Genomic DNA, 18957 nt, shown 5'->3' on the forward strand with positions numbered 1-18957 from the left:
CTTGTATCATGAAATGAGGAAATATTTGTTTTACTGCTATACATTGGTGGTGAGTGTTACTTGGCTGGATAGTGAGTATGTTTTTTTAATTATTGTTTGCAATAGGCTAAGCACAATAAAAGCCAAAAGTTATGCCCCCAAAATGCCCCCAAAGTTTCACACTCCGTAATATAAATTTCTGAATAGTAGATCTTATACTATTGATGACACAATAACCAACTTTTACAGAATAAGGTGTATATATGATATTCAAAGTCTGACAAATAGAAAGAGATCATATTGAATAAGATAAAATGTCGACAATGTCTGCCAATAAACTGACAGTGACCTCGGACTTATTAAAAAAACCTCTTAAAGAGAAAGTATCAATTTTCCTTTATTAAAACTATATACTGAAACATTTTTCTATTGTCTGTAGTTATTACTGTAGTTTCCCAACATAATTATGGGGAAACCAACTTACTGCTGCAACACCAGGTCCGGTTCATCTTACATCCTACTATTTGTATAGTAATATTAAAGGGGTTATCCACCATAAGGTGATTTTAGTACGTACCTGACAAACAGTAATGGACATGCTTAGGAAGGATCTGTGCTTTTCTTGGGGCTAAATGGCTATGTTGTGAGATTACCATAACACTGTGGCTAGCTTTTTGTGAACTGGTATTTCCTGTTTGAACTTTTTTTTTTGCCTACAAATCAAATAATTCCATTTCCCTCCCTTCCACACATCAGCCACCCCACCCATTGAAACATAAATGAGCTGCATCCATTCAAAAGACCTGTGGTTTTCAATCAGGGTGCCTATAGCTGTTGCATTAGTTGCAGATTGATCTCTCTCCCACCAAGCGATCCCTCCACCCATTGAAGCAGGCAGGCTCCCTGTCATCAGCTGACTAGTGAGTCAGCTCCTGGCCGCATTGCAACCTGGGAAAAATGGGTGCATGGTGAATATGTCGGGTGAACTTTGCTTCTCTGGACCTGTGATTCTCTTGTGCATGGCTGTACATGTGCCAGCATTCAGAAGTTCCTCTCATTTACCACAGTGATTGAAATATAAAAGGAGCATGTTACCATGAGTCAGATAGTTCCCCTCCTGAAGAAATATCTGAAACATATGTCGGGGTTAATAGGTGTACATGACATTGGACACGAAGCTCTGATTACTTTATGTATGGTTACATGACTGCAGACAAAGAATAAGTCAGCCAGCACTTTAGTTGATACCAAACTATTATATGGACCTGGCCTACATGTTTACTTAGTTACATGACTGCCCTATCTACTAGTTGGATTGTATGACATTTATAAAAGAAAAGGAACTTGTTTGTGAATCAGTGGTTGTAGATCGACATCAAGAAGAGAAAAAAATAACCAAGTGTGCTGCCTGTTACCAATGCTATGCTACCATTTTGTAATTCCTTTTCTTGGAAGTTTTGGAAGAAAAAAATTCTGTTCTTACAGATTTTTAATCTATATGATGTTATATGAATCCAAATGGAGACAAAGAAATAGAAGGCACTCACAGCAATTTTTTATTGCAAGTGCTTGAAAAGTCCATAAGCGGGACGCCGGAGCGGGATCAGGCAGGTGCCGTAGTACCTGCCTGATCCTGCTCCGGCATCCCACTTATGGACTTATAAAGCACCTGCAATAAAAAATACTGCATGACATCAGAACTGTGAGTGCCTTCTATTTCTGTGTCTCTATTTGGATTTATAAACCCTGTTTTAAAGAAAGAGCACCACTGTGTTCATGTATTTCATCTGTGTTCCTGTGCTCCACGTTCTGTCCCACCAGCCCACAACAGCAGTGTAGCTCCATAGCAGTAATCAGTGCCGATCCAATACTCCACTCACTCTATATGAGGTTCAGTTCACATATGAAAGTAACCCTTTGCTTGCGGCTCAAGATGGAAAATCTTCCCACCGGTATGCCAATATACACCCTTCACATCTATTGTTTTTAATAGACTGAACATAGTGTAAAAGTGACTACGTTTGGCACATTTGCATACATATACTTTCATGTGGGACTTCAAAAATGTGGGTGAAGTGTGTTGCATTGATTAAATGAGAAATTTGAGCCCTTAACCAAACGACGGTTAAGATTAGTGAAGACACATCTGTATAGTAGTATACAGAGCCATACAGCCTTGTTGCACAATACCCATGTGTTGCTATACTTACATATTTCCCCCCAGATGTTTTATATGGCTTCTGACATATAAAACAATGTTCTATGTGCTTTGTATAAAAAATGGGAGGTATCATGCACCTAGAGACTCCTACAGAGATTTGTGCATGAGCCCTGATAGGAGTTCTGTCATTATTAGGACCTGTCCCTTATACACAGACCTGTAGTCAGTTATAAGCAGCAAAAAAGCAAGGGTAAGTGTTTTTAGTCTGCAAAAAAAAATTCAGTGTTGGAACAAACATTCAACAAATAATGACCAGAACATCCATTCTTTGAGATAGAAGTAAGGAATTTCCTGGGACAGGGAATAAATAGCAATGATTGTTATTGTACAATACCCTGCAACTTCTACTTAATAAAACTAACTGCCTGAACCTTAAATGAAAACATGGTGGAATTTAGTTACAGGACACAGACCAGATTTAGGCCCTGACTGACACATTTCAATACATCAGATGTAAGCAGCACTTAAAATACGTTTCTATGGTGAAATGAATACAGAGGAATCATTGCACCAGTTCAACTATTACATTTTACAGCTTTCACCACATAATCCCATTTGCTTTCTTTGCGCTCTGTATTCTGTTTCTTTGGTTTATTATGTTGAAAGAGATCCTGCTGGTCTTCTTCATCTGCCTCGGATACAATCTCCATTTTCTGAATGATAAGCTTGATAAGTTCATGCTGCTTCTGCATTACTGAGGACAGGTCTTTTAGCCTAAAATTGGGCAAATATTAAAATCATTTTTTTTTGTTTTGTTTTTTACACAAAATCATTTTTTTTACATGCCAAAGTATATTTTGAGTTCAGGTGGGTAAAGTTTATAAATAATGCTGTCAGAACACATTAATTTCCTCCTGACTCTTAAAGGGGTACTCCGGTGAAAACCTTTTTTCTTTTAAATCAATTGGTGGCAGAAAGTTAAACATATTTGTAAATTACTTCTATTAAAAAAAATCTTAATCCTTCCAGTACTTATTAGCTGCTGAATGCTACAGAGGAAATTCCTTTCTTTTTGGAACACTGATGACATCACGAGCACAGTGCTCTCTGCTGACATCTCTGTCCATTTTAGCAACCGTGCATAGCAGATGCTAAGGGCAGCATGGTGGCTCAGTGGTTAGCCCTGTTGCCTTACAGTGCTGGGACTTGGGTTCAAATCCCACTAAGGACAACAATAAATAAATTGTTATTATTACTATAATAACGTCAGCAGAGAAAACTGTGCTCGTGATGTCATCAGAGAGAATTCAAAAAATAAAATAATTTCCTCTGTAGTATTCAGCAGCTAATTAGTACAGGAAGGATTAAGATTTTTTAATAGAAGTAATTTACAAATATGTTTAACTTTCTACCACCAGTTGATTTAAAAGAAAAAAGGTTTTCACTGGAGTACCCCTTTAATTCCAGAGCACTTGCTCTGTAGATTATGGGAGTAATTTATTATCAGCAAAGATGTCTGGTTTTCCCTCAAGTTTTATTATGTTTACCCTGGAAAGTACAAATAAAAGTATAAAGCTCTCACACAATTCTAAACTGGTCACTGGAGTACATTTGCGCAAAAAATTTGCCCGAAAAGGATTTTGGGATAAGTGTTAAATTCAGTGCAAAACCAGTATGTCCGCTACTCAGGCCTCTGAAGGCGTAGAACAAGAAGAAAAATGACAAAGCCCGTGCAGACAACATAAAAATATCACTAAATTAGAAAATGATTTTTGTCAATGCTAAAAAAAAATAATAATAAGGGGATAAATATCTAATTGGTGGGGAGTCTGATGGCTGGGACCTTGGGTACAGTTTTCAGATAACCTCTTTAACTGACATCCTAATATTGTTATTTACAGTCTATCTCCTATATCTATGTCCAACCTCTGTACAGTCTGAACAGTGCTTTACTTGAATCTATACATCTCTATAGTATGCTTGTTTTTATTGTCAGTCCTCATTCCCAAGCTTAGACCATAGTCACATTTCTATTTGGGACTGTATATTGAGCTTTTCTTGCTATTAAGCCAAACCAAAACCCTCAATGGAATTCTAAACAGATCATAAGTCAATTTAGTCTGTCAAACACCTTTTGGATCCATTGTACAGTGGACCTGGCGCAGCATCATGCTTTTTATTAGCTTACACCAGAGGCGTAAGTTGTTGCTTCTGATCTCCTATGCAATTTATGAATAAAAACACCTTTAAAGGGTTACTCCAATGCTCAACATTTGGAACAAACTGTTCCGATTGCTGGAGCCGGCGCCAGGAGCTCATGATGTCATAGTCCCGCCCCTTTATGACAAAATGCCATGCCCCCTCAATGCAAGTCTATGGGAAGGGGCGTGATAGCTGTCACGCTCCCTTCCATAGACTTGCGTTGAGGGGGCGGGACGTGATGACATGAGGAGGCGGGGCTATGATGTCACTAGCTCCCGACGCTGGCTCCAGAGTTCAGAACAGTTTGTTCCAAATGCTGAGCAGCGGAGTACCCTTTTGACTTTCATATGTCATGGCTGAAAATCCGGAGGCTGTTCACAAGACTAAAAGAAAGGTGCATATCTCTACCAGACATCATATTAGTTCATTTTATAACTTTTGGATTCACAAGCTTTAAAAAGAAAAGAATATTAAGATATATGAAGAGATTTATCACAACCTGTCATGAGGAAAAGTTGCTGAATTGCCCATAGCAACCAATCAGATTGCTTTCATTTTTCAGAGGTCTTTTCAAAAGTTAAAGAAGCAACCTGATTGGTTGCTATAGGCAACTCAGCCACTTTTCCTCTTGATAGGTTTTAACAAATCTCCCCCATAGTAAATACAAACCTATTCTTCTGCTTCCAAAGTTCCACTTCCATTGTGTTATCATTGTTAGGAGCTTCGGCTTTAAGCTCATCACAAGCAACTCGGAAAAAATGAACCAAGTTCTAGAAAATTGAAAAATATATATGAATTATATATCACTCTACAATCTGTTAGAAGAATACAAAGCATTATACCTTCATGCAGCACCAATTTAATTGTGTTGTTTTTCACAGTTTAGTTGTATCTGGGACAGAAATGCCCTTTTTTAGGTTAATTAAAGGGAGTCACATAGGCCACACAGTCTCTGCTGCCTCCAACTATATTAGATTATTGGGGGACCCTGCTCAGGTTCTTGGGTTCCATTGATGCTTTATAGGTATGGGCAGCTTTGTATGAAAATGAGCTGTCCCATGAGAAGGAATGAATTTCTCTGTTTTTGATTAGATTAAAAAAAAAGAGAGAAAAAAGCTTTTAGGTCTAAATATTACTTTCTCCAAATATTTACCTCATCTGTCAAAAGCAAGTGGACATTTGCTGTACTGTGGAATGATGGAGAAGTTGTGGTTGAACAGAAAGCTTTATTGTCTCTTCAACAATACAATAAGCAAAATATGATGGTTTTAGGATAGTCGTTCTACCTAGGATAGGTATAGTGAGATGTTCCAACAGGTCTACTAGAGTTGGGTTGCTTTGAAAGTCACTGTAGACTTTTGCTCATCTTATAGTGCCACTATGGGTCACCAGAAGGCTACTACTTGACACAGCCAGCCCTGCACTTCAACACATGGGTGCACTAGTCACTGTATAAGGATGTTTAATGTGGATTTTCATGGCCTTTATGCCATAAGTCTTTGAATATTGCCCCATTACTCACAATCGTGATAAGACAACATATTAAAGTTGATGTCCAGTGGTAATAAATGTATCTGCTATCCACAAGACAATCTGACCACTGGGACTCCCCACAATCACCCGTATGGGGCCTCGGCTTCCCCCTGGCTCTGCTCAAGGAAGTGACATTTCACACCCAGCAAGTCAGCTGTTGAAAACCAGCCCCCTCCTTTCATCTCTATGGGAGAGGCGGAGGCACAGCGTTCGAATGTCTCAACTTCTTCCATAGAGTTGAATGGAGGGGGCATGTTTCGACCAGCTGACATGCTGGGTACGAAACTTGATCTAGCAGAGCAGAGCCGAGTCCGAGCCGGGTCCTGTATAGGTGATCGCTGGGCCCCCACTACTAATCGGTTTACACTCACCAGTACTGAACAATTTAGAGGCGGTTAGAAAACGCTTTTAAGCATTCACAGCCATATTGAAAAGTTAATCCAAGATACATTTAAAAGTAACAGCTTTAACCCCTTAAGGACCAAGGGCGTACAGGTACGCCCTTGGACCTGCTCTCCTGATATAACGCGGGGTTACACAGTAACTGTCCGATCGCCGAATGACTGCTCAGTGCCTGAGATCCAGGCATGAGCAGTCATGCGGCAGAATCGTTGATCACTGGTTTCTTATGAGAAACCAGTGATCAGCATAGAAGATCAGTGTGTGCAGTGTTATAGGTCCCTATGGGACCTATAACACTGCAAAAAAAAAGTGAAAAAAAAAGTGAATAAAGATCATTTAACTCCTCCCCTATTAAAAGTTTGAATCACCCCCCTTTTCCTATAAAAAAAAAAACACAGTGTAAATAAAAAGAAAAATGAACAAATATGGTATCACCGCGTGCGGAAATGTCCGAATTATAAAAATATATCATTAATTAAACCGCTCGGTCAATGGCGTGCGCGCAAAAAAATTCCAAAGTCCAAAATAGTGCATTTTTGGTCACTTTTTATATCATTTAAAAATGAATAAAAAGCGATCAATAAGTCCTATCAATGCAAAAATTGTACCGTTAAAAACTTCAGATCACGGCGCAACAAATGAGCCCTCACACCACCCCATACACGGAAAAATAAAAAAGTTATAGGGGTCAGAAGATGACAATTTTAAACGTATTAATTTTCCTGCATGTAGTTATGATTTTTTCCTGAAGTCCGAAAAAATCTAATCTATATAAGTAGGGTATCATTTTAATCGTATGGACCTACAGAATAATGATGAGGTGTAATTTTTACCGAAAAATGTACTACGTAGAAACGGAAGCCCCCAAAAGTTACAAAACTGCGTTTTTTTTTCAATTTTGTCGCACAATGATTTTTTTTTCCGTTTCACCGTAGATTTTTGGGCAAAATGACTCACGTCATTACAAATTAGAATTGGTGGCGCAAAAAATAAGCCATCATATGGATTTTTAGGTGCAAAATTGAAAGAGTTATGATTTTTTAAAGGCAAGGAGCAAAAAACGAAAATGCAAAAACGGAAAAAACCCCGGTCCTTAAGGGGTTAAACTATAACCACTGTTTACACTAGTGGCAAAAATGGAGGGCTAAACTGGATCTGGTTAAATATTTTAAACTATATTCCCACAGAATCTGTTGTCTTATAGTGAATCCATCAGGCTTCTGTTGGTTTTTATGATTTTTTTTTACTAGTAGAATCTGCTGCATTTTATTAGTAAAAAAAAAATCATAAAAACCAACAGAAGCCTGATATATCCGTCCCTAGGACCTAGGAACTAATAGATAAGAATCACAACAGCAATGTGAACAGAGGCTAAATCAAATTACACAGAAAAGGTGGCTGGGGAAAAACAAAAACTTAAAAAAAAATCTCATAGCAAAAGAAAACAGTACTCACTGATGAAAGACCAACTCCCCATAGTCTTGGCCGGTTGGGGTAAACTGTAATACTGATTTGATCCACATGCCTTAAGAACCAGTATGGAAGTTTCTTCTCTAAATTTGTATGGAGATTCACCTAAACATAAAAAATACAACAAAATAGTTATAACAGATACAGTACATAGGTAGATAAGTAAGCATAGATTGTACACCTCCCCGTTATCAACTAGACTTGTTCTATGAAACATTAAAAGACATTTTGGGCAGTTGACAGAGTTTGAGAGGAGGCACATCTTTGCACTGAGAGAAACAGGATGGTCATTCACACATTTTAAAGTTTCATTACACTCCAACAACTCCTTCTTGGTGCATTATTTATTTATTTATTTGTAATACAATAATAAAATATTTTAAATTTAAGCTTAAAAAAGCATTTTAAGGTAATGTAATTTACCTGCATTGCAATCCTTTTAAGAGCTGCATTCCGCTGTACTTCTGCAATGTCACCAACAGCCAAACCAATCTATAGGTACAATAAAATAAAATAAAACAATGGGGTTAGTGACAATCTTGTGTAGATAAAAAAAAAAGACACATATCTGTTATGTTCACTGTTCTCCAGACATATCTGTTTCATTTACTAGAAGTTAAAGTGGCCAACTTTTGCTTATGGGTAGTACCATGGATACAGCATTACTAGCAAATACTATGAATAATAGCAACCCTTTCTCACACATAGGAAAGCAGTATTACATCCTAACTGATGTGTTCTTTCTGCAAATAGTATAGTAGTGGTATGTCCAGCCTGAGGCATTCGCTTTGATATGGTGTTTACCATATCAAATCTGCTGTTATAACCTACATATGGCAGATAAATAAATCGATATAATACAGTGGTTCCTAGCCTTTTTTTTCCCAAAGTACCCATTGTCAGTCCATTTCCAAAAATTGTACCCCCATATTAGAGACATGTTTGTAATGAATATACAATTCATATGCTTTACTTTACTCCATATCTTCTCCCCAGGCCCCCTGCTACTCTCCCTATCTACCCAGTCTCCTGATTCCCAGGCAACGTCTTCTCTGATCGTAGTTATTTACTTTTATTTTTCTTAGGCTTGGTTCACACCACGTTTTGTAACTACGGTTCCCGTATACGGCTGGGAGGAGGGGGGCTTAATCGCGGCTCCCGCACTCAGCCGTATTGGGGAACCGTATTTAATGCATGTCTATGAGCCGACCGAAGTGAACCGCAGCCTCCGGTCGGCTTCGTTTTCAGCCGTATGCGGTTTCCCGACCGTATGCAAAAACGCGGTCGACCACGTTTTTGCCTGTGGTCGGGAAACCGCATACGGCCGAAAACAAAGCCAACCGGAGGCTACGGTTCACTCCGGTCAGCTCATAGGCATGCATTAAATACGGTTCCCGAATACGGCTGAGTGCGGGCGGGGCGATTAAGCCCCGCCACCCCTGCTCCCAGTCGTATACGAGAACCATAGTTACAAAACGTGGTGTGAACCCAGCCTTAGCGGTCTTGCCTAGACTGCCATTAAGATTTCTTCTGGCCAATACTTGTCTTCCCAGAACCAGCCAAACAAACATTTTAGGCTCCTTTCTCCAGTACAATACCCACCTCTTCACAAAATACCCATGTGCATTGCCCCACACACGGTAACATTTCCCACTTTTTGTCCCCATAAAGTAGTTAGGCCCCTCTGCACCTCCATAAAAAGCTGTAGGCTCCAATATCGTTTTAGGCCCCAAAATGCCCCCATATATAATTGTAGGCCCGCATACTGTCTCACTTCATTGCTCCACTGCTCCTGTGGTGTAGGGACTTATTGCAATTTTTTATAAAAGTAGGTCCCCAGTCTGCAGGAGCAGTGGAGCACTGAAGCTAATAGTAGGTAGCAGGGACGGACACTGACACTTGTCCCAGATAGCCAGGGTAGTAGCTCTTAAGGTACATATCTCACTAATTTGACAGCACAGTAATAAATTAACCTTAACAATGTTCAGAGATAAGTATAACTTACAAGTAAATTCATCAGAAGGATTGGGATAAGCAAAGTGAATACAACCAGATGACAAAATGCTAAAACTGAGTATTCCATCTGATCTTGAAGCAGCGGCTCCAGAAAGCTGTCATGATAGTTAATATCACCAAGCATCATGGTAAAGGTCTGCATTAGAGAAAGGATAGGGGTCTTGAATGCCGTCTAGAAAACAAAGGAAAAAAAGAGAGAATTACATCATATGATCCAAAACAATATTCAGGCTCAATAATGATAGTGTCACTGTGAGATGTAAACAGAAATCATTGTACCTCGATTATCATTTGACCATATGTATGATCTACAGAAGTAAAACTTAATATAGAATACATAAAATGAAACCATGAAATGAAAAAAATTGAGTAATTTAAACCATATTGTTACAAAATATATAAACCTTTATTATTGAATATTACATTAAAAATGGAGGACTTCAAACCAAGGGGGATAAAACAAAAAAGGTGTCACTCAGGTGTCAAAATCGCTGCCTATGTACATAGATAATAACGTTAGCTAGCATATATCAAAAATCATCAAAAAATAGGTGTAAATACCAGTGGTTACATATTACAATTACTGCAAGAGTGCACAGGCACAATACTTCACCATACCAACACTTGTTGAAGGGCAGAGGGACACCAGAGCGATACCACCCCCTCGACAAAGGTTTGCCGAAATGCCGTGTTGGGGTGACTTCGCTCCATTGTCCCTCTACCCTTCAACAAGTGTTGGTATGATGAAGTATTGTGTCTGTGCACTCTTGCAGTAATTGTTACTATGTAACCATTGGTATTTACACCTATCCACATTATGATTATTTTTTATATATTCTAGCTAACGTTATTATCTATGTACATAGGCAGTGATTGCGAAACCTGAGTGGCACCTTTTTGTTTTATCCCCCTTGGGTGGAACGCCTCCATTTGTAATGTAATATTCAATAATAAAAATGTATATATTTTATGCATTTGGGAGGTCATATAGCAATAATTATTGAGAGGGTATATGCATTTTACACATTTTGTATTGATAATTGAGTGGTACTCATTTAGATATCATATATCTGAAATATATATTTTTTAATACAAAAAAATATAAAGCAATTATAATTACTAAAGACTCTGATGATAAGTAATTGTCTATAGCACAATAATATAGAAATGCTAATCATAATGATGCTCCTTGTTCTGTAGTCAATATAACAGTATGTAAAAAAAAAAATATATAAACTTAAAAGCTGACATACCTGTGGAGTTAGTACTATATAGAAGCTTAATCCAAATCCCAAAATCAGGAAAAAGAATAGGCATACAATTCGCACCAGTGTTCTCAGGATCTCCCAAAACATTACTATATAAATTCCACATGATTCAAACCTAAAACAATTTTTAAAACATTAAACAAGTTACTCACCATTACCATCAATGAGCATTTAGTATTTCTTATAAGAATAATATAACAAAAAGGAAATAGCATTTACTCTCACTAATTGTTGGACAATTTTTACCTGCACTACATTAGAGAAGACCTATGGCAAACCCCCAAAAATTGAGATTTTACTGTTATTTAATAGCTTAGGATGTCCTAAACACACACAACGTTTTACGATTTCTGGACATGCCCTCCCATTCCTTAAATATGAGGGTTTATAGTTTTGGAAAAGTCAGATGAGCGTGAACCTAATTAATAATAGGAGTGAATATTTGGTGTAGGAGGCATTATACAGGCAGGGCGTGGGGATGTTGTACATTAAGGGGCATGTATACCTAATACACACCCCATGAATTTGTAATCCCACCCATCACCTGATATTCCCTTTCATTATTAAAGTTAAAGGGGTTATCCAGGAAAAAACTTTTTTGTATATATCAACTGGCTCCAGAAAGTTAAACAGATTTGTAAATTACTTCTATAAAAAATCTTAATCCTTTCAGTACTTATAAGCTTCTGAAGTTAAGGTTGTTCTTTTCTGTCTAAGTCCTCTCTGATGACACGTGTCTCGGGAAACACCCAGTTTAGAAGAGGTTTGCTATGGGGATTTGCTTCTAAACTGGGTTTTCCTGAGACACTTGTCATCAGAGAGGACTTAGAAAAGAACAACCTTAACTTCAGAAGCTCATAAGTACTGAAAGGATTAAGATTTTATAATAGAAGTAATTTACAAATCTGTTTAACTTTCTTGAGCCAGTTGATATATAAATACCCTTTAGACGCGTTTCAGGGCCGCGGGTTGACTATAGCTACTGAAGAAAAGGCCCGCGGCCCTGAAACGCGTCTAGCCCATTATCTGCACCTTATCCATAAGTGTATATCACTTCAAATAGACTGTATCTGCCATATTCCAATTGCAACAGCTGGATGCCCGCGATTCCGGGACCACTGCTGCATGCGCGCTGTTAGCACCTTATTCATGACTATAGCTAATGAAGAAAAGGCCCGCGGCCCTGAAACGTGTCTAGCCCATTATCTGCACCTTATCCATAAGTGTATATCACTTCAAATAGACTGTATCTGCCATATTCCAATTGCAACAGCTGGATGCCCGCGATTCCGGGACCACTGCTGCATGCGCGCTGTTAGCACCTTATTCATACGTGCAATCCGCACCACCTGTTACCTGCATCCTCTCACAGCCCCGGTCGGCAGAGTTACTCCTGGACATCATCCTCCCCAAGGCCGGACGCCTCCCGTGCCAGCCCAGGACACTCGGACCCCCGGAGATTCAGCCATTCACCCAGCATACCACCCAGGCGGGCATTGATATCCAGAGTGCCGGACTCAGCCGTGCCAGCCCGGACCTGAGGACTCCAAAGGAGGGTGAGTGGTGCTGTGCACCGAGACTTGACATCTTCATCGCTGACAGTGTTTGCCACATTGTCTGCATTACCTGTCCATGAATTTCCTATTGTAGCTATTGTCGCTACACTCACTACCATATATCGTTACTCCGGACACACCCAAACTAATTGTGACTTTTCATTCTGGACATTTCTTGTGGATTTTTCATTGAAATATCCCTATGAATTATATGGACTGAGAACGTTTTCTCCTGATATATGCAGCAGATATTTAATTAATGAATTTTCTTTGGTGCTACTTACCCATCATATTTATCTCATTTTAATCCTACTATATTCTGTATTTTTTATTATATCTATTTTTTACCCAGTATATTCCATTCGCCTTTAGCAAGGGCCCTGCTAGGCGATTGGTCATATATATCCTTTTTATATAATAAAGACCATTTCTTGGATCCCATCTCCACTAGTCTTTTCCTTTTTCTCTCCCCTGTGCGTTTGAGGACTGGTTCACATAAATATTTTTTATTTATAATTTCTACACATTACATTAGGCCTTTTGGGTGAAGGCAACACCTTTAACCTCAAGCACATTATTTCTTTTATCCTAAGTGAGCTACACATATTTTACATTTAATATTAAGTCTAGTAGGGCGCCCCTCTGGTCGGGCCCTACACCATTTGTGACAGATAATTGTCTTTAGTTTAGTTGTCAGAAACCTGTTTCCTTTATGAGATTCACAGGTCTCAGTCTCCCAGTTTATATCAGGATAGCTAAAGTCCCCCATTATTATCACATCATTCTGATTTGCTGCCTTGTTTATTTGCCTCAGTAATTGATCTTCTGGCTCTTCCTTAATGTTTGGTGGCTTATAGCAAACCCATCAGAATTTCCCTGCCATATATCCCCCCACAGTGTGGCCTTCAGACTGGACTTTACGTAAAGACAAACCCCTCCCCCTTTCAGTTTTGTCCGATCCTTCCTGAATAGACTATAACCCTGTATGTTGACCGCCCAGTCACAGCTATCGTCCAATCAAGTCTCTGTTATACCCACTATGTCATAATTTCCTTCAGACATCAACCACTCCAGTTCGTCAGTTTTATTGGTAAGACTTCTGGCATTGGTCAACATGCAATTCAAAAGGTGTATGTTTTTTCTTCCTGTGAAGCCTATCCCTATTATACCTGTTATACCTATTATACTATTCTAAGCCCTCCCTCCGCTCCATCCCCAGGTATATTAATAGGTCCCCCTTCTCTATCTGCACTATCTTCCCCCTCTACATTGTAGGTTCCCTCCCATCCAGTCCCTAGTTTAAACTCTCCTCCACCCTTCTAGGCATCTTCTCCCCAAGCACAGCTGCACCCTCCTCATTGAGGTGCAGCCTGTCCTTACAGTAGGGCCGGTATCTGACAGCGAAGTCGGCCCAGTTCTTTATGAACCCAAACCCCTCCTTCCTACACCAGCTTCTGAGCCACTTGTTTACCTCCCTAATCTCCTGCTGCCTCTCTGGTGTGGCTCGTGGTACAGGTAATATTTCAGAAAATATTACCTTGGAGGTCCTTGCCTTTAGCTTGCAGCCTAAGTCCATGAAATCATTTTTAATGGACACTCCACCTACCTCTTACTTTGTCATTGGTGCCAATATGTACCATGACTGCTGGGTCCTCTCCAGCACCACCCAGCAACCTGTCAACCTGATCCACGATGTACCGAACTAGAGCGCCAGGAAGACAACACCCTGTTTGGCAATCCCGGTCTTTGTGACAGATCGTCTTTCCCCTAATAATTGAGTCTGCCACTACCAGTACCTGTCTGGCCTGCCCTGCACTCCTCCCTCCCTCCTTACTGGAGCAGTCACCCCCCTGGCGGTCAGAGGCAGAGTTCTGCTGCAGTACTGCTAGCTCTGGAATGGCATCCCCTCATATGCCAACCGGGCAAACTTGGTGGGGTGTGCCAGTTAAGGACTAGCCTCCCTGACACTTTTCCCTCAACCCTGTTTTCTAACTGTAACCCAGCTAACTGCTTGACTGTCCTACACCTCCGTCCCAATATCCTCCCCCACCTCTACCCCAGAGAGTACTTGCTCAGGGAGCAGGAGACTCCTCTCCAAGTTGTCAATGCTTCTGGGATCTGGGCTTCCAAATGAACAACTAGCACACATATCACACAACTATATGCACCCTCAAACTGCTGTTCAAGGATTGCATACATTGTACACCAAAAAGCATCCTGTGGGACAAAAAATCCAAACAGGGAAATACCAGACTAGTAATGAATTCAAGTATATACACCAAAAAGAGATTACTAGATGTCCACAACAAGTAATAGGAAACATACAAAATATTTATTAATCATATTGAACCTACATAAAAATAAAGAAAAGCAAAGAAATCGCACAGCAAAGTAACACCGTGGATAACATATACCGAAGGTAAGCCGTAACCGAATATAGGTGAGTAGTCTTGATACAAGATGTCTTTCAGAGGGCTAGAGTGCCACAGGTAATAGAGTAAAGTAAGGTAAAGAGTACACTTGAGGCATAGATCTGACTAACACAACAATACCATATACCATATGACATGATAGGTCTTACTCAGGGATATGCACAACCCCTACATATGTTTCACTCCTTCGAACTTCCTCAGGGTACGCCCTCTGTTTGTATCTGGACTACTCACCTATATTTTGTTACAGCTTACCTTTGGTAAATGTTATCCATGGTGTTACTTTGCTGTGCCATTTCTTTGCTTTTCTGTATTTTTATGTAGGTTCAATATGATTAATAAAGATTTTGTAAGTTTCCTATTACTTGTTGTGGATATCTAGTAATCTCTTTTTGGTGTATATGATTGCATACATTGTGCAAGATGCACACTGGACTGCCTTTTCCAACATGGAGGTCATACTAGATTTGGGGATTGTAAAAATTAACAGTAAAAAAAAATCAATCAAATATTTTAATTAAACTCCCTGAATTTAAAGTCCCTCACTTTTATACTTCGACTCACTTGTATACTTCACACCCTTGTATACAGACACACAATCACCAGCTCAAACAATTGCTTATTGTACTTGCTTTAATAGTTACCATATACCACCTCTCTCTTCCACTGCCTGGAAGTGAATGCAAAAAAAAAAAAAAAGGAAAAAAAAGTACCTGTCCTTTGTGTAAATAAGTGTATTTCCCATGGAAATACATAAAGAAATTGACAACTGGACATTATTATAGGATGTCTTTACCCATCCTGATACTGTTAGCAGTGATTTCAACAGGATACAACCTTCTATACACATTCTGATACTGTTAGCAGTGATTACTATAGGATACAACCTTCTATAGATATTCTGATACTGTTAGCAGTTATTACCATAAGATAGAACCTTCTAAACACATTCTGATACTGTTAGACTGGGTTCACAAATATCTGGCATCCAACATAGGTGAACTCAGCCTAGATCTCGACGCAACTGATGCCACAACTGAAGACAGTTGTATGGCATCCGGCATCCATTGTTTCTGCATGGCGGACAAGGATGTTCTCCTGTCCTGTGCCCTGCGGCGTTTCCAACTATCTGGCGTCAAAATTGAGACACTGGATGATTGTGAACGGTCCCATTCAAATGAATGGGATCATTTCATGAATCAGTTTCCCTTTGGTGCACGCAGGAGGGAATCTGTGCCAGACAACTGATATTTGTAAACCCAGCCTAAGCCGTGATTACTGATTATGATAGGATAGAACCTTCTATACACATCCTGATATTGTAAGCAGTGAGTACAATAGGATAGAACCTTCTTTACACATCCTGATACTGTAAGCAGTGAGTACAATAGGATAGAACCTTCTGTGTATATTCTGATTCTGTTAGCAGTGATTACAATAGAATACAACCTTCCTTACACATCCTGATACTGTAAGCAGTGATTATGATAGGATAGAACCTTCCATACTCATCCTGATGCTGTAAGCAGTGAGTACAATAGGATAGAACCTTCTATATATATTCTGATACTGTTAGCAGTGAGTACAATAGGAGAGACACTATTGTCCCCAAGAGAGAAAGTATAGCCAGCACCACCGTATTATATGACTACTATCAAACTATGGATGTTAAACTAAGGTGGAGATAACGGTAGCAAGGTGAACGCTACACGCTGAGAAACAAGATAGTCACATATGAAACCCCACATTGAAAAATAAAGAAAGCGGTGCTCTCACTATTCCGTAGGAGGCAGGTCACGCAGATGCAGTGATCCAGGAACCAGACACCGGTCCGAACAGGGAGGCGGCAGATGGAAACCGGGGGGAGCTCAGGCGTCAGACTGAGCTCCCCCCAGTTTCCATCTGCCGCCTCCCTGCTCGGACTGGTGTCCGGTCCCTGGATCACCGCATCTGCATGACCTGCCTGCTACGGAATGGTGAGCGCTCCACTTTCTTTCTTTTTCATTGTGGAGTTTCATATAATAGGATAGAACCTTCTATATATATATTCTGATACTATTAGCAGTGATTACAATAGGATAGTACCTTCTATATACATTTTGATACTATTAGCAGTGATTACAATAGGATAGTACCTTATTTATATATTCTGATACTGTTAGCAGTGATTTACAATAGGAGAGAACCTTCTATATACATTCTGATACTGTAACCAGTGATTACAATAGGATAGAATCTTCTTTACACATTCTGATACTGTTAGCAGTGATTACGATAGTATAGAACCTTTTATACACTGAATAATTTATTACCTTTGAAGGTAAATGAGAAAGTTGACCCATGATGTAAACACAGCACATGCTGCACATTGCCATTTCCAACTGGACACGTAAAGAGGATTTGTACAGACAGCTGATGCAAAAAGGATGCTGGAAATATGGATTGCCCAGTCTATAATATTACTGCTGTCCGTAAGATACTTGAATTTCTAAAATGTAAAACATAATATAAAAATAATAAAACAGAACATAAAATGCCATGACAATAAATACTTCAGGCAATTAATTCAATGTATTCTTGTGTATCAAAGACAAAAGGTACATGACAATCTTTAACCTTTCAATATGTATGTAAAGTACAGCAATGGCTGCAATTAGGTAAGATTGATGTAGAGGCATTATTGAGGTTTTTGTTGCATTTTTTAAATCGTTTTATGAATGGGGTTTGTCAAAGCCAAGAATGAATCCAAAAGTATTAGGACTGAAATAAATATTTTAGTTTTTGTATGTACTCCTGTGTTTGTCTCAAAAACAGCATGCATGTGTGAATCCGGACTTAGGTCAGACTTAATGACACTGTTCCAGTGGCAGCCATTCCATAAACTTGAGTGTGGGCACACATTTGGGGAGACTTATCAAAACCTGTGCAGAGGAAAAGTTGACCAGTTGCCCATAGCAACCAATCAGATTGATTGTTTTATTTCTAAAAAGGCCACTGAAAAATAAAAGAAGCAATCTGATTGGTTGCTACGAGAAACTGGTCAACGTTTCCTTTGCACAGGTTTTGATAAATATTCCCAATTGTTTCATTGATTCGGCCAGATTCACACAGGGAGCACTGGTGCATTTTTAGATTTTTATTATATATTCAGGTGTGAAATTTGCTAGACGGAAAATCAAATTGGAAATGTTACTCTTTCTGAACTTATTCCTTGTTCTGGGAAAAAAACGTATAAATATAACATAAAAATATAAAACAAAAATAGAGAAATATAGCCGCACATCCACAATTTCTATTTTGATCTACTTGCTTCTCAGCATAATTTCAAAAACTAACAGGTTGTTTGTATACATTTTAATCAAAAAGTACAAGCCCACTCACCACGTCAAGATTGGGTCCCCAACCTAACACTGGCGTAGCTCTGGGCGGCGACCACCGTCTCTGCAACACCAAGTCCATAGAGCGAATGACCCAGTGGCAGGCAGCCCCAGTGCTGCTCAACCAAGCCCTCGGCTCCAGGCCATACCACCCCTCAGACAAAGCATCACAACAACAATGGCCACCACAGAGAACCCCACCAGTGTGAACACCTTCCTGCCAAAGGGCTGCCAAATTGTGGATTGTGGATGTGCAGCTTTGTATAATATATATATAATCTCATAAAAAGCACTGCATTGCCAAAATCAGTGGACTGGGTTGACATCTATCTAAGCTTTACAGCATTACATATCACTTTAAATGACTTGAGTGGGTAGCATTAGCATAACTATAGGGTATGCAGTGGTTGTAATATCTGTTGGCCGAAAAGCCCCTCTATTACTTAAGAGACAGTAGTACAATTAATAAGGAACAATAGAGGGGCCATTAATAGATTTTGTTGTGGGCCCATTCAATTCAAGCTATTTCCCTGTTGGGTAACTTTCTTTAATGCCTAGAAT

General features: G+C 39.4%; 1 protein-coding gene across 5 annotated transcripts in view; it reads right to left on the reverse strand.

Moving 5' to 3' along the window:
- Nucleotides 1-2099: 2099 nt before the first annotated feature.
- TRPA1 (transient receptor potential cation channel subfamily A member 1) overlaps nt 2100-18957 on the reverse strand; it is a 148917-nt gene continuing 132059 nt past the window's right edge. For all 5 annotated transcript variants that reach the window (XM_056522145.1, XM_056522144.1, XM_056522143.1 and 2 more), the window contains 7 exons: nt 17332-17507; nt 11017-11146; nt 9753-9935; nt 8171-8239; nt 7733-7852; nt 5012-5112; nt 2100-2914 (listed from right to left, as the gene is read on the reverse strand). In XM_056522145.1, coding sequence (XP_056378120.1) covers nt 2716-2914; nt 5012-5112; nt 7733-7852; nt 8171-8239; nt 9753-9935; nt 11017-11146; nt 17332-17507 — 978 coding nt within the window. In that variant the 3' untranslated portion in view covers nt 2100-2715. The remainder of the gene's footprint in view (nt 2915-5011; nt 5113-7732; nt 7853-8170; nt 8240-9752; nt 9936-11016; nt 11147-17331; nt 17508-18957) is intronic.

This window comes from Hyla sarda, chromosome 5, assembly GCF_029499605.1.
Source record: "Hyla sarda isolate aHylSar1 chromosome 5, aHylSar1.hap1, whole genome shotgun sequence".
Taxonomy (NCBI): domain Eukaryota; kingdom Metazoa; phylum Chordata; class Amphibia; order Anura; family Hylidae; genus Hyla; species Hyla sarda.